This window comes from Gopherus flavomarginatus, chromosome 1, assembly GCF_025201925.1.
Source record: "Gopherus flavomarginatus isolate rGopFla2 chromosome 1, rGopFla2.mat.asm, whole genome shotgun sequence".
NCBI lineage: Eukaryota > Metazoa > Chordata > Testudines > Testudinidae > Gopherus > Gopherus flavomarginatus.
This window is the reverse complement of record NC_066617.1, coordinates 365,415,957-365,431,512: the sequence shown is the minus strand read 5'-3', so window position 1 is coordinate 365,431,512 and position 15,556 is coordinate 365,415,957. Positions and strand designations below refer to the sequence as shown.

General features: G+C 52.6%; 1 protein-coding gene and 1 long non-coding RNA gene across 10 annotated transcripts in view; both read left to right on the top strand.

Moving 5' to 3' along the window:
- The window catches only part of ARAP1 (ArfGAP with RhoGAP domain, ankyrin repeat and PH domain 1), a 154,019-nt gene that overhangs the window by 38,349 nt on the left and 100,114 nt on the right, over nucleotides 1–15,556 (top strand). The window contains exon 1 of one of the 8 annotated variants that reach the window (XM_050947249.1): nucleotides 6,016–7,070. The exons of 6 other annotated variants lie outside the window; for them this stretch is intronic. Coding sequence is in view for 1 of the 2 variants with exons in the window: in XM_050945547.1 (XP_050801504.1) it covers nucleotides 13,546–13,556 (11 nt within the window). In the remaining variant the exon portion in view is untranslated. Of the gene's footprint in view, nucleotides 1–6,015; nucleotides 7,071–13,276; nucleotides 13,557–15,556 lie in introns of those variants that run through there. One more of the 8 variants, XM_050945547.1, reaches the window with a different exon arrangement.
- On the top strand, nucleotides 7,084–11,724 carry LOC127040006 (uncharacterized). 2 transcript variants are annotated; one of them, XR_007771334.1, is made up of 3 exons: nucleotides 7,084–9,038; nucleotides 9,982–10,222; nucleotides 10,824–11,724. It is a non-coding gene; the product is annotated as an uncharacterized LOC127040006 (long non-coding RNA). The 2 variants fall into 2 exon arrangements; XR_007771332.1 differs by lacking the exon at nucleotides 7,084–9,038 and adding an exon at nucleotides 9,048–9,731.

The following is a 15,556-nucleotide window of genomic DNA, read 5'->3' as shown; positions in this document are numbered from 1 at the left end:
TGAAGTTGGACCCCTGGTCCGTTAAGACCTCCTTGGGGAACCCCACCCGGCTGAAAATTGTCAGCAGCGCATCTGCCACTGTGTCTGCTTCGATAGAGGACAAGGCCACTGCCTCGGGGTAGCGAGTGGCAAAATCCACCACCACCAGGATGTATTTCTTCCCTGACCGGGTCGTCTTGCTGAGAGGTCCCACTATGTCCATGGCCACCTTCTGGAAAGGTTCTTCTATGATGGGTAAAGGCCTCAAAGCTGCTTTCCCCTTGTCCCGGGCCTTCCCCACCCTCTGGCAGGGGTCACAGGATTGGCAGTACTGTCGGACATGGGTAAAGACCCCAGGCCAGTAAAAGTTCTGTAGCAGCCTCTGCCTGGTGCGCCGGATTCCCTGGTGCCCTGCGAGAGGGATGTCATGGGCCAGGTACAACAGCTTGTGACGAAACTTCTGGGGAACCACCAGCTGCCTCCTGATCCCCCATGACTCTACTTCCCCTGGGGGAGCCCATTCTCGGTACAGGAACCCCTTCTCCCACAGGAACCTCTCCTTGCAACCTCTCCTCATGGTCTGTACCGCACTAAGGTCAGCCCGGTCCCGGTGCTTCCGCAAGGAGGGATCTTTCTGCAACTCGGCCTGGAACTCAGCAGCTGGGACAGGAATGGGGACCGGCTCTCTCTTGCTGGCTGGGTCTGAGGCCGCAGCCTCTCTGTACCGTGCCCCTGGGCGTTCCCCGCTCCCTGAGTTAGGGTCCTGCACCTCAGGTCGAGTACCTTCCCCGTTTTCGGGGTGCAGTGCCATTTGCCGACTCTGACTACGAGTCACGACCAGGGCACTCTGGGTGTTAGTAGGCCAGTCCTCAAGGTCCCCTCCCATTAACACGTCAGTGGGCAAATATTGGTGTACCCCCACATCCTTGGGGCCCTCCTTGGCCCCCCATTTCAGGTGTACCCTTGCCACGGGTACCTTGAATGGGGTCCCGCCCACGCCCATCAGGGTCAGGTAGGTGTCGGGCACCATCCGATCTGAGGCCACCACCTCGGGCCGGGCCAGCGTCACCTCTGCGCCCGTGTCCCAGTACCCAGTGACCTTCCTCCCATCCACTTCCAGGGAAACAATGCACTCTTTCCGGAGGGGCAGCCCCGCGCCCACCCGGTAAACCAAAAACCCGGAACCGGGAGCATCCATAGGTGGTATGTTGCCAACCCCCCTTTCCTGGGAATGTAGCCCCTCCTCCGATTGGGTTTTTACCCAGTCCACCCTCTGCGGGTTGGGTCTGCTTGGTCTGTCCCTGAGCTTGGGGCACTGGGCCCGTATGTGACCTCGTTGGCCACAGCGATAGCAGCCCATATCTCGTGGGTCCCCTTGAGTGGGTCGGAGGGACCTGCCGCTGGATGTTCCCCTTTTGGGGGGGTTCTCCATAGGCCCCCTTTGGGAGGTCCCATGTTGACTCTCTCTCTGCGTTGAGGCAGGCCTGCTCCTTCGAGACTCCTCCCTGCCATCCCCTGCCCGACTGTCCACAAATTGGTCGGCCAGCTGGCCTGCATGCTGCGGGTTCTCCGGCTTCTGGTCCATCAACCACAGCCTCAGGTCGGACGGGCACTGCTCGTACAGGTGCTCCAGTATGAATAGGTCAAGCAGGTCCTCTTTAGTTTGGGCCCCAGCTGTCCACTTGCGGGCATACCCCTGCGCCCGGTTGACCAGTTGTAGGTATGTGACCTCACGGGTTTTACGCTGGCTCCGGAACTTTTTCCGGTACATCTCAGGAGTCAGCCCAAACTCGCGGAGCAGGGCCTGTTTGAACAGTTCGTAGTCCCCTGCCTCCGCCCCTTTCAGTCGGCTGTACACCTCCACGGCTGTGGAGTCCAGTAAGGGGGTGAGAACTGCGATCCTGTCTGCAGGGTCAACCCTGTGCAGCTCGCAGGCATTCTCAAAGGCCGTCAGGAAGGTATCTATGTCCTCCCCCTCCTTACGCCGGGGCAGCAAGTGCTTATCAAAGCTCTTTGTAGGCTTGGGTCCCCCCTCACTCACCGCAGCTGGGGCCTCACTGCTCCTCAGCTGGGCCAGGTCCAGCTCATGTTTACGCTGTTTCTCCTTCTCCTCCCGCTCATGTTTACGCTGGTTCTCCTTCTCCTCCTGCTCACGCTGGCGCTGGTTCTCCTCATGTTCACGCTGTTTCGCCTTCTCCTCCAGCTCTCGCCTCTTTAACTCGAGCTCCTCCCGTCTCAGCTCCCTTTCATATTCCAGCCGCATCCGCTCCACGGATGCCGAGCGTTGCCGGGAGGATCCCCTGCTGGGGGGTGGGCTTCGCCGGGCAGATCCCCTGCTGGCCGGGGGGGTCACGGTGCCCTCGGTATACACTGGGCTCCTCCCCGCCCTTCCTCTACGCCTAGGAAGGGGGGGTCTCGGGAAGCCCTCGTCCGCCGGCTGACCACTCCCAGCGGGGACAGACACTGGTGCCTGCGCTGCATCTGCTCGGCTGCTTCCCTCAGCGACAGGGCTCCGTTCCTTCATGCGGTCTCCCTGCTCCAGCTGGGCAATCAGCTGGTCCTTGGTGCGTCTCCCTGGGTGCAGCCCCCTCTGCTTGCACAGCTCCACCAGGTCACACTTGCGCCGCTTGGCATACATCTTCCTGCTGGCCACTCACAGGCCGGGGTGCTCGCCGCTCCCCACGGTTTCCAGGGGGACCCCTAGTGCACCAGCCCTTCTTGAGGTCACCACCTCTCTGCCAGGGTCGAGCTGCAGACTCCTCCGCCCCTGGGACCACTCGCTGCAATCCCCCGGGGGACCCTGTTACTGCAAAGTCCTTCTCACTGGGCACACACTCCCAGGGGTTAACCACCCCTTCGTTTTACTGCTCCCCAGTCACTTACTGCAGGAAGCGCCGTCCACGGGGTGCAGTATATCCCGCCGCTGCCACCAGTTGTCACGGAGTGTGGGGGAGTCCGGCCCTGCACCCCTCTTCCTGGGACCCACAGTGACTCTCAGCCAGCCAGTAAAACAGAAGGTTTATTGGACAACAGGAACACAGGTTACAGCAGAGCTTGCAGGCACAGTCAGGACCCCTCCACCGAGTCCTTCTGGGCTTTCAGGGTGCTTGGATCCTAGCTAGGATACCCTGAATTCCACCCACACAGCCCCAAGCCCAAACTCCAACTGCTTCCCTCCTGCCACTCCCTTCCTTTGTCCCCTTCCCGGGCAAAGGTGTTGACCTTTCCCCTCCCTTACCTAGCTCAGGTTACAGGCTCTGGCATCGTCCATCTCCTAAAGTCCTCCCCTCCTCTCCCACTCCCCACACAGACAGTCCCTACTGCATCACAAAGTTGCCAAGTGAAGATTTAAAAACTCATCAAAAAACACAATGCTTGTCCCTTGCAAACTAAGGCTATGTCTGCAAACAGCCTGCAGAAGCGAGCCTCCCAGCCCGGCCTGTCAGACTCCGGCTTCCGAGGCTTGCAGTGGAGCTCTAAAAATACCTGTACAAACAGTGCCTTGAAGTTGCGGCATTGAAGTCTAGGGTGGGGGGTAGGGTGACCAGATGTCCTGATTTTATAGGGACCGTCCCGATTTTTGGGTGTTTTTCTTCTATAGGCTCCTATTACTCTCCACTCCCATCCCGATTTTTCACATTTGCTGTCTGGTCACCCTAGTGGGGGGTGATCTTTGTGAATCCTACACGTGTGGTCTTGTAACGAAGCAACAGTCACTCGTTAGGATACATTGTTTGCCTGGGGTAAAAACTCCTTCCCAGCCCCAGCCTGGTGATCTGCTCCATTCTGCTTGTGGCGCTTGCTTTTGCTCTTTTTGAACCGAACGGGGGTCTGTCAACGGACATGTTGGATCTGGCCCTGGTGGCCAGGGCTGAAGTCCTGATTCCACTGAAGTCAGTGTGAGTTTTGCCATTGATTCAGTGGGCCCAGGCTTTCACCTCAGATTTTCACAAGCGCTCAACACCTAGAGTGACACTGATGGGCAGCCTGTCCCAAAATCCCAGGTTCCAGTGTGCTTCCAAAACCCAGTACCCACTGTGCCTTCAATGGGCTGAGCGCTTCTGCTAATCGGTGGATGCTGAGTTTGTTAAGAACAGTCTGTAATTAGCAGTGAAGAACTGCTGTAATTAAGCAACAAAACTTGTATGTCCTGGTAAGAAATCTTGGGGTTGCCAGTTGAAAAAGAACAATGCCAGTAGGGCAATAATAGCGTTTGGTTTGAATTTACTAGGAGGGGATTGTGAATGTCCTTACTCGGTTGTCATTCAAGCAATACGGCTGTGGCATTGTCTCCTGAGTGAGAATCACATATGAATTGAGTAAAAAAACTGTAGGCATTTGCCAGTGTTACTGACTTCTCCCAAGGTCAGAGTGTCTGTCCTCGCTGGTACACAGAAAGCAGAACTTACCTAATCGTGGGAAGAGGAAGGCAAAGATAGAAATGATGATTTCTCCCTAGCTGTGGAGCAAGTGGAAAGTGTGGTTTAAATTCCCCACAGGTGGGATCTTGTTTCTCCCCGTGTCAGGGCTTTGTGGAAGTGCATGGATCATAGGCTGTTATCAGGATGGGGGGGATGGAGGCCTTCTGTTGAAATAACAGCCACTCTCAAGGAGATAAGGAAGTGATGAAAGACGGAGTGAGGAGATAAGCCTGTATCTCAGCTAATGATGACTAAGGGAGAATGTCTCTGTAAAGGCATTTTTCGTTGGCAGTGGAATTTGACAGACTCCATGGCAGCTGGCACTGCTGCACTTCATTGCTTAGACGGTGTGGTGAGCTGTGCTTTGGAGGCACATGGACAGGGATTAAGTAGGAATAGGAGGAGCAAAGGAAATTCTGTATGAGCCTCAGGAATGCTTTGGACCAAGGCCTCCCTTAGGGGAGTGGCAGCAATCTCCTGACCTGAACTGGACAAAGGTCTGGAGAGCGCTCTTGCTGGAGTCCTACTGCAGTAAAAGTTCCCAGAGCCTCCCACCGGAGTCTTTCAGCCTTAGCAGTCCTGAGCATTTTGGCTGCAGTGCCGGCTCATGCAGGTGAAGGTTGCAGGTGAAGGTTGCAGATGAAGGTTAGGAGCTGTGGGGCAAAGGGAGGGACACTGGGCTAGGAGTCAGGAGACCTGGGATCTATTCTCAGCTCTGCCATTGGCCTGCTGAGTGACCTTGGGCCAGTCATCTCCCTTCCTTGTGCCTCAATTTCCTCTCCTACCCTTTGTCTTGTCTGTTTAGATGAGGAGCGGGCAAACTTTTTGGCCTGAGGGCCACACTGGGTTTCCGAAATTGTGTGGCGGGCCTGTTAGGGGAGGCTGTGCCTCCCCAAATACCCCCTATCTGATCCCACCTGCTTCTCGCTCCCTGATGGCTCCCCCCCGGGACTCCTGCCCCATCCACCCCTCCCTGTCGCCTGACCGTCCCCCACCGCCTCATCCAACCCCTTCTCTCATTCCTGACTGTGCCTCCAGGGCGCCTGCCCCATCCAACCACCCCTTCTCCCTGACCACCCCTGGGAACCTCTGCCCCTGACTCCCCCCCGCTGCTCCATCCAACCCCCCCTCCTTCCTGACTGCATCCCGGGACCCCTGCCCTCATTCAACTCCCCTGTTTCTCACCCTCTGACCACCCTGACCTCTATCCACACCTCCGCCCCTTGACCACCACCCCGAACTCCCCTGCCCTCTATCCAACCCCCCCGCTCCCTGCCCCCTTACGGCGCTGCCTGGAGCACCGATGGCTGGCGGTGCTACAGCTGCGCTGCCCAGAACACCCGGACAGGCAGCCGCGCCGCCCAGCAGGAGCCAGACATGCCACTGCGCAGTACAGAGCACTGGGTCAGGCCGCGGCCTGGCAAGAGCTCGCAGCCTTGCCACCCAGAGCATTACGCCGATGGCGCAGTGAGCTGAGGCTGCGGGAGAGGGGGCCCACGGGCTGTAGTTTGCCCACCTCTGGTTTAGACTGTGAGCTCTTTGGATCTCTTGCTATATGTGTGTGTGTACTGAGCCCCACACAACGGGGTCCTGATCTCAGCTGGGGTCTCTAAGTGCCACTGTCATGTAACCGAATGTAATAATGCGGCTGCAGTGGGACTGTGTGTAATGCAAAGAGCACTGAACCAATGTGCTCATATTGTGTGGACATACAGGCTGTAGCAGAGAGAGAGAGCCTGGAGCACTGGGCCTGGTGCGAACCTGGGGCCGGAACCAGAGGCTGTGAACCAAAGTCAGGCCAAGTATCAAACAGATGTTCACAAGTTCACTGTCTGCCTGGCACATGAACTTGGGAAAGTTGTTGCTAGCGTACTAGGCTCTAGATATTTACCGAAATATATTCCGGCTAGTGCAAGGACACCGCAATCTAGTCCAAGATAAGATGGTTTGACAAACAATGAACAGAGATGTTTTGTCCAAGATAACAGGAACAAGGGGAGGTAACAAACAGGTGTAATGAAATACGCACGGTGGTGTGTAAGTTTTGTGTTCTAGTTATTTGTCTCAGCCTATAAATATCTGGCCTTAACCCTCTGTGTGGCTGAAGGGACAGCAGAGACTCCTGCTGCTGCCTGAGCCCCTTCTTGCCATGGGGCACTCATGTCTTAGCGCACTTGTAACCGTGGAGCCAGGTTGCTGGCATTCTAGGGCAATTAGCCTGGCTGAGTGCCTTTGTCACTGAACTGTGCCGGTGGTCATTCCTTATGAGACACAGCAAAGTCTGATGAATGAGCAGGCTGCCTTATTTGCTGTTAATAATAATAACGTTGGGGCCCCAAGGACTGAGGCAATGACATTCCAGCCTTCAGCCCTTGACAGCATGGGGGAGTACCACTGAGGTCTGCTGAACCAGCTGTCTGCACAGAGCTGGACAGCACAGGGAGAGAACCCACACATGCAAGCCAACTGGCAACACAGTCCCACACCGTTCTCTTGTGGCTCTCCTTCCTTTCCCCAGATGTAGGGCAGGGCAGTGAGCCTGGAGGGGAGGAACATATGCATCCCTCTGACCAGGCCCCACACCCGACGGGAAGGGGGCAGCCTCCAGGCCAACCAAGGATTGCAGAAGCCATTTGAGCCTCATCCTGCCCCCAGTGAAGTCCATGGAAGGTTTGTTGGCTAGGGCTTGTTATTCAGGAGTCTAGGAATTCGTGACTGCCCTGTGGAAGCCCACGCAGTGCAGAGGAGATCAGCAAAGCACCCAGTCATGTGTCTCACTCCTACACCTTAGTCCCTCTGGTAGGGGACACGACAAGGAGAATAGAGGAGGTATAGGAGGCTAGATCCCAAGGCAGGAGGAAATCCCCATGTCCTCAGCCCCCCAGGCATCTCTGTCTGTGGAATCCCTGAGCTGCAGATGTCACTTCTTCTGTACTGCGGACGCAGCGGTGGGGGTTGATTGGTTATTGGATGGAATTAGATGGCATGTGGTATTTGTGTGTTTATTTTGATGTTAGCTGTTGTCTGTCCCAGCGCCCAGGGGCTTGGGGGATACCCTTAGTTAGTTTTGACTGCTAAGGGCTTTGCTTCACCTGTAGTGGATATGGGTGTTACAGACTCCTAGGGCCAGATTTTCCCCTATTTGCGCCCCAAAAACAAGTGGCCAGATTTTCCTAAGAGCTCAGAATGTTGCGTGAACCCGAGGTATGGAGCTCTTGTGAAATCCTGCCCATAAGGGGTCAGGGTGGGAGCGGCTGGGTGCTCAGCACCTGCAATCCTGTCCCATCGAGCGGGACTGATTAAATTATACAGGGGTGTCTCCTAGGGATGTGCTGGGCCCTGGGCTGGGTTCTGAGCAGGTATGGAACGGGAGAGTGATTATTTCCTTTTAACCTTTAAATCCAGTGCATCCGGTGCTCCAAGTGCTGGGCTGCGAGCCTGGCATTCCTCAGTTCAAATCAGACATTGGCGTGGACTTTCTCTGCACCTCTGGGCAAGCCACTTGATTACCCCCTGGCCTCAGTTTCCCCCAGTGTTAAAATGGGGATAATGGCGTTGGCAGGGATATCGGGAGGGTTAATTAGCTAGTGTTCATCTGGTGCTTTGAGGATGTGATGCTAAGATGATTCGTGGAGCTCCCACGCTCTGCAGCTGCCCCCTGCTGCACTCCTCCCTTACCGTAAGGTTTCTCCTAACACCTAAACAGGAGAGTGGCTGCAGCTGGGAAGGGAATGATACGTCAGGGGGCTGGGGCTGAGAGCTTGTTTTCTCTTTAATGAGAGACTTGGTGTCCCTTTAGACCCATGTAATCATGTTTAGACACTGACAGATGCCTTAGAAATTGGTGTAATGCTAATGGAGTCTTATGGATGAGATATAAAATATGTATATATAAAATACAACAAACCCATGGCCTCCCAGGGCCTGCCCAATTGTGATTATGCTGCTTAGCAATAGCATGGATGCAGCGCCAGAGACAGAACCCAGATGTTCCTGCTCCGAAAGTCTAGGCCCCAACTACTTGAGCTCAAGGAGAATCCCCATTAGCCATATAGGGCTATGGCACACATTTGGGCAGTCCTGGTTCAGTCCTGCAAAGAAGAATGGGAGTGTACATACACCCTAGCCTGTACAGTGCAGTCAGCTCTGCCTTTAACTCACTGCTGGGCTCAGCACCCCCGGATTCACTGAGGCTCTGCTTTGCCAGAGGATGGCAGCGATGGGGTCCTGGTGATGCAGAGAACAGCTCTGTTGCTTTGGGGGTGAGGGGCTCTTTGCAGCCCTCATCCCGAACTGCAGGGCAGAGTGCCCACAGGACTCCGCTCTGCCCCCTGCACCAGCTGTCTTGCCAGTCTATGGATGTGTGCGGGCTTGTTTTTATAGAAACCACTGCTGAGAAATGAGGTCACTCCAACCCAGAGAAAGAGAGAAGTCCGGTCTGGTTATTCCTCTAGACCTTCTGCCCCCAACCAAGTAAACAGAGCTACTGAGTCTGCTCTGCTGTATGTGCTGACCTGGGTGTGAACTGGAGAGAGAGGCCCTGCACCAGGCCCCTGCACTGGACACCCCAGCACTCTGTGGCAGCTTGGATCTGGAGCCACACTGGGTCGGGCCCATGTGTGTAGCCCTGACTGAAAGGTATCTAGTCCAAGAGTCTTCCCTAGATAGTGCTGCCTATAGTTAAAGTTGCCCAACTTCCCTATATGAGACTTTGTTTTCAGTTGCTTATAACACTGCCAAACTTCAACCGTTCAGGCTGAAATTTTCTGTGCTAGGTGTCTGCCTCAGGCTGAGTGTAGTTGGGAAGTTTTAGCTAAAATTATTCAGCCTTTTTGAAGAATGTTACGGGAATATATGTTGTTTTGCCCTTGTTGAAAAAAAAAACCCTCTTACAAACACTTTGTTGAGAAGCTCTAGAGCCTCCGTGTTTTGGAACAGGGACTTGGAATGTGGCAGGGAGTTTGCCCTGGGGTCAGGGATGTGCCTTTTGCTGTTTCTATGAAAATTCACCCAAGTTTGCAAATGTTTGATAGAGACTTATTAGAGTGGTGTTAAATTCCCCAAAGATTCCATCTGCACCGAGCATGCTCCACCGTCCTCACAGCTCCTGCATGTGACTGGATGATGCGTGTGTCATCTGGCAGAATGACTGAGCATGTGCCAGTCCGGGGGTTGCAGAGCCTGAGCAGGACTTGCCCTGAAGCTGCAGCTCCTGGATGCCAGTGGTTGCTGTGCCAGGCATGGGAACTGAGAGCCTATCTCTCTGGTGTTCTCAATACCCCTGCTGCTGTTCCCAGGCAGCGAGGAGGAGGAGGAGGAAACAGCCACACGGTATGCAGAGGGGTGAGAAATGAGGAGGAATGGGGGTTATGTGAGCCAGAGGGTGTCGAGGAGCAGAAGGGGAGCGGGACAGGAACTGATGAGGGCAGCAGAGGAGACGGGGACAGGAGTCAGCTAAGGGGATGGTTAGGAGCAGAGGACAGTAGCTGAGGTGTGGGGTTTGGAGCAGAGGGTTGCAAAGATAGGCTAGGCATACAAGGATAGAAGTGGTCTGTAACCACTAGATCACACTCCCTTCCAGATCCTGGACTTGAACCTGGGAGTTCTGTCCTGAGTCTCCACTTTCCTCGTCTGTCAGCAAATAGCTATGAAACCCTCTTGTGAAATGAATGTGTCTCACCCTACGTCTAGTGAGTGGTCCACACAGACAATAATAGCCTTCTACTGCTACCACTTAGGGGGGCTCTAAAGGCCCAAACCCTGCGAATGACCCAAGTTCTCAGTCAATCCAGCTTCATATGATGGAATTTCTGTGTTTTCAGGTTTGTTTTTTAAAATTAGGAAATTGCACCCAAAAAACAACATTAAAAGAAAGTTGAGGTTGCAGGGTCAAGCACTCAAAAATTAGGAAATGCTAGAATTAAGGTTGCCAATGTAAAATTAATTTGGCCCCCTTGTGCATATGCCAGAGGTCCCCAAACTGTGGTGTGTGTGTGTGTTAGGAACATTTGAAGGGGCTCGGTAGGGCCCAGGCCACCCCCCATGGGGTAGGGAGGGAGTACCACCCAGCCCTGCTCTGCTCTCAGCTCTGCTCCGGCCCCGCCCTCTGCCAAGGTCCCGGCTCCCAGCCTTGGCCCTGCAGCGGCTCAGCACCTGGCCCTGGCCTTAGCCCCTGGCTGCGGCTCCATTCCTGGCCCCGCTCCTGGCCCCAGAGTCACCCCAAGTTGCAGCCACAGCCTTGGCCACCCTTACCCTTGTCAGCGTCCCCCTCTCCCCTGGAGCCGTGGCCCCGCTCCCGGCCCCGACTCTGGGGGCACACGGACTGGATAAGGGGGGACACGACCCCAAAAAGTTTGGGGACCATTGATTTATGCATTGTGATATAGTCGTTAATAACACGATCACATCCTATTTATTACACAGGACCCCAGCCTCATTCAGTGCATGGGATACATCTGCACTGGGGCTGAATCAGGGCTATGTAGTGAAGGAGGCTGTTGTCTGTAGGATTCCTACCTCATTCGTTGCAGAAGTTTGAAGATGCCCAGTGAACGAGGCAGGGGCTGCAGAAAGAGAAAGGGTGGACCTGTGCCCAAGGAAATTGAATGTTGCCCCGGAGAAGTGGATTCTTTCCCTGCTTCTGTCGGAGCTCCTGCTTTATGCTGGGTAAATCACTTAAACCACAGTGCTCACAGTTGACCACTAATTGTGTCTTCCTCGTTTTCTGGCTTCCCAACCCCAAGACACCAGGGAACAGATTTGCAGAAGCACTGAGCACTCACAGCTGCAATTCAGGTCGACGGGAGCTGAGCTCTGGGCATCGAATGTGCCATAAAAATTCTAAGAGAGATGAGCAAAAAGAACAGGAAAGAAACAGGATTCTTTGCTGCTTTTACAGATCCAGACTAACACAGCTACCCCTCTGAAAAAAGAACAGGAGCACTTGTGGCACCTCAGAGACCAAGGCCTTGGCTACACTGGAGAGTTGCAGCGCTGGTAGTGGCTTTACAGCGCTGCAACTATTACTCCCCATCCACACTGGCAAGGCACATACAGCGCTGTATCTCCCTGGCTACAGCGCTGGTTGTACTCCACATGGACGAGAGGAATAAAGAGAACAGCGCTGGTGCTGCAGTGCTGGGGTGCCAGTGTAAACAGTGATTAATCTTACTACGCTGTAACTGACCTCTGGAATTTTCCCATAATGCTTTTAACTAAAGAACTCTCTTTGTTTTGTTGTGGGGCTCCGGGAGCTGCTTATCTAAAAAATAAACACAGCTCCTGTTTGCTCGAGCAGAGGCAGGCAGGGAATGTCCACAGCTAGTGTTTGCTTGAAGAGAGAAACAGCACGGCTGGGGGGGGGGGGGCGGGGGGGAGGGAGTCCTTCGGAGCAGGTGCTTATCTGGTCTGAAGGCTATTTGCATTTAAGAGTGAATGAGAGAGGGTGGGAGAAGTGGTCGGAATTTGCAAGGCAGGGAGCTGACGCAGTGTCGGCTCCAAAAATCCACTCTCTCTGTCTCCCCCACGCTCCCTGTCACGCTCCACCCCACCCCCCTCTTTTGAAAAGCACATTGCAGCCACTTGAACGCTGAGATAGCTGCCCATAATGCACCACTCCCAACACCGCTGCAAATACTGCAAATGTGGCCACGACAGTGCGCTGGTAGCTGTCAGTGTGGCCACACTGCAGCGCTTTCCCTACACAGCTGTATGAAGACAGCTTTAACTCCCAGCGCTGTACGGCTGCAAGTGTAGCCAAACCCTAACACATTTATTTGAGCATGAGCTTTCGTGGGCCACAGCCCACTTCATCGGACGCATAGAATGGAACCTATAGTGAGGAGATATATATACATACAGAGAACATGAAAAGGTGGGAGTTGCCTAATCAACTCTAAGAGGCTAATTAATTAAGATGAACTATTGTCAGCAGGAGAAAAAAATTTTTTGTAGTGATAATTAAGATGGCCCATTTCAAACAGTTTGACAAGATATTTAACATGGAGGAAATAGATTCAATGTGTCTAATGGCCCTCCATACAATTTCAGAAACCCAATGTGGCGCTCAGGCCAAAAAGTTTGCCCGCCCCTGGTCTAAGTAGAAAATAGTGACAAAGGGTGGGAGAAGGAAGCGTCATTAGCCCCACTTGACTGATGGGGCACTAGGCCCACAGAGGTTAAGTTGCTTGGCCAAAGCCATCCAAGGAACCTGTATGAGTACTGGGAGTTGCACCTGGATGTTCTAAGTCCGAGGCCAGGGCCTTAACCACCAAGCCATCCTCCTTCCTGTGACATGTCATTATTGGCTTGTCCTTTAAGTGAGGTCCTTTGGGGTGCTGGACACTTTCCAGACATTTGGAAAAGGAGGCGTTCACAGACACCGGGGCTTCTCCTGGGAGATATTCCACAACCGCCTCCGTCTCCGGATTGGGAGGCTTTCCACAAAAACAAAGGAAAACAAACTCAGATCTCCTATTTTTGTGCCCGAGGAAACTTCCCTTCTTTCCTGTCCTTAGAAAATCTTTACTGTAAACAGTCTGTGCATTGCCCATCTGGTGGTGCTTGTTTGGGAGGCGGGAAATACGAGAAGTAGTAACAGGGAGGCAGCTGTGGCTGAATTCTAGTTCTAGTTCCCAAGTGGTTCGGTGTTCAATGCAACCGAAGAGAAAGTTGCTGGGAAAGAGTATCTCTGTGGAAATGCCAAGCACCTGTCACCCCAAACAACTTCGGCTTTACTCTGCAGCTCTGCAATTTAGGCCACGGATGGCTCTGTCTTTCCACTATATTTTTTGTTCATTAGCCTAAATTGCTCACTACCAATCATAAATCATTGCCCTCATGTAGCAGCTTTCAGCTGAGAATCTCCAAAGATTTGTCAGTTAATTCTCCCCTCAAGGTGTGGGTAAATGGCACTATCCATATTTTGAAGATGGCAAAGAAGGAAGTACCTTTTCCCATAACACAAGAACCAGGGGTCACCCAATGAAATGAATGGGCAGCAGGTTTAAAACAAACCAAAGGAAGTATTTCTTCACACAACGCACAGCCAACCTGTGGAACTCATTGCCAGGGGATGTTGTGAAGGCCAAAACTATAACTGGGTTCAAAAAAGAACTAGATAAGTTCTTGGAGGACAGGTCCATCAATGGCTATTAGGTAAGATGGTCAGGGATGAAAACCCCATGCTCTGAGTGTCCCCAAGCCTCTGACTTCCAGAAGCTGGGACTGGACAGCAGGGAATGGCTCACTCAAAGTTGCCCTGCTCTGTTCATTCCCTCTGAAGCATCTGGCGCCAGACACTGTTAGCAGACAGGATACTGGGCTAGATGGACCATGGGTCTGACCCAGCCTGGCCATTCTGATGTTCTTATGTGGAAGCTGAGTCATGGGGAGAAGGTGGCCAACATTTTTGAATTGAGTGCCTAAAACTAGGCCACTGAATCCATCTGTAGGCACCTGAATACAAATGGCCTGTTTCTGAGAGGTGCTGGTGCCTGCCGTTCCTGCTGATTCCAGCGGGGAGTTGTTGGAACCGAGCACTTTGGAAAATACAGCCACTGATGTAGGGACCAATCTGTGGATTTGGATGTCTGTCACTAGGCACCTGAGGATGAAAATGCTCACATTCGTGACTTGCCTGAAGTCCCACAGAATCAGGAAGAGATTCCTGACCCCTGAATTGTAGCCTCGTGGAAGGCCATGCTCCTGTTAAATAGAAGGCAGGAAGAGGTGGTTGCGTATTTGGGATCCATTTTAGGAACTTACTGTCTGGATCCGGCACTTAATTTTGCAACCCAGTGGTGTCCTTCCTCTGACACAACGATGAAGCAGTGGCACATCTGTCCTGCCAGGGGGTCAGTACCACACCGGGGTTAGTTTGCTCACCAAGCCAGGTAACTGAGAGGCAGGTAGGGATTCCATGTGAACCTGGCTATGGCAGCTTGTCCAAAATACCCACCAGCCTCCCCAAATCACTGCGCTGGGGTCTAGCTTTCCATTGTTTGCTGTCTCACTGGTACCATTTTCTGTCTAATTGCTGTTGGTGTAAACACTGTTAGAACAGGGGCTTTTTCTCCCTTAGAACTAGTGGGAAAATTTTAATCAAAACAGTTTTCCATTGGGAAATGCTGTTTAGCCAAAACCAAATGTTGGGTGAAATCATACCAAATTTTGCTCTGAAAACAATTGGAAATAAAAGTTTCCACTTTTTTGGAAGAAAACTTTTGATTTTTTGTTAGCAAACAAAATGACTGTTTTGAAATGTACTTTATCTGATATAAAAAAAATTTAAAGAAGGGTCAAAACTGAAACAAAACATTGAGAATTTATCATAGCAAAACATTTCAATTGACCCCAAACCAATTTTTTTCCCCAAGAATTTCATTTTGCAAAAAATTTGGGAATTTTTGGCATTCTTTCTTGATTCACAAAACAATTTTTCAAAATCTCGATTTTTGCATGTGTGTTTGTGTGAGCGAGAGAGAGAGAGAGAGAAGTCCACTTTTTAACCAGCTGTGGTCGCCTCCAGCAGCTCCACCATTGGCGATGAGCAGAGGGGTCTCAGGTGCTTGTTGACACAATAGTTGTGTATATCTTCGCGCAGTGCGTGCCCAGCTCGGCTGGGGAGTGGGCCATGCAGGGTGGAATTTGTGTCAGTACCGAACGACACGCTTGCTCCAGGAAGAGCCCTGGAACATTGCAGGATGGCATATGAGACTGAATATGAGAGCTAACGTAGGAAGCGGCTGCAGGACCTCTCATAACAGGGTGACCGGCTTAGTGGATGAGGGTGAGGCAGTAGACATGATTTATCTGGATTTTAGCAAGGCCTTTGACACAGTCCCACATGACATTCTCATGGGCAAACTAGAGAAATATGGTCTGGGTTAAATTACTTAAAGGTGAGTGCACACCTGGATGAAAGATCACAGTCACAGAGTAGTTATCAATGATTTGTGAGGATGTATTTCTGGGGGTAGGTCACACAGGGGTCTATCCTGAGTCTAGTGCAATTCAATATGTTCATTAATGACATGGTAATGGAGTGGAGAGGAAGCTTGTAAAATTTGCATATGATACCAAGCTGGGAGGGGTTGCCAGCACTTGAGAGGACAGGGTTAGAATTCAAAATGACCTTGAATGTTAGAGAATTGGTC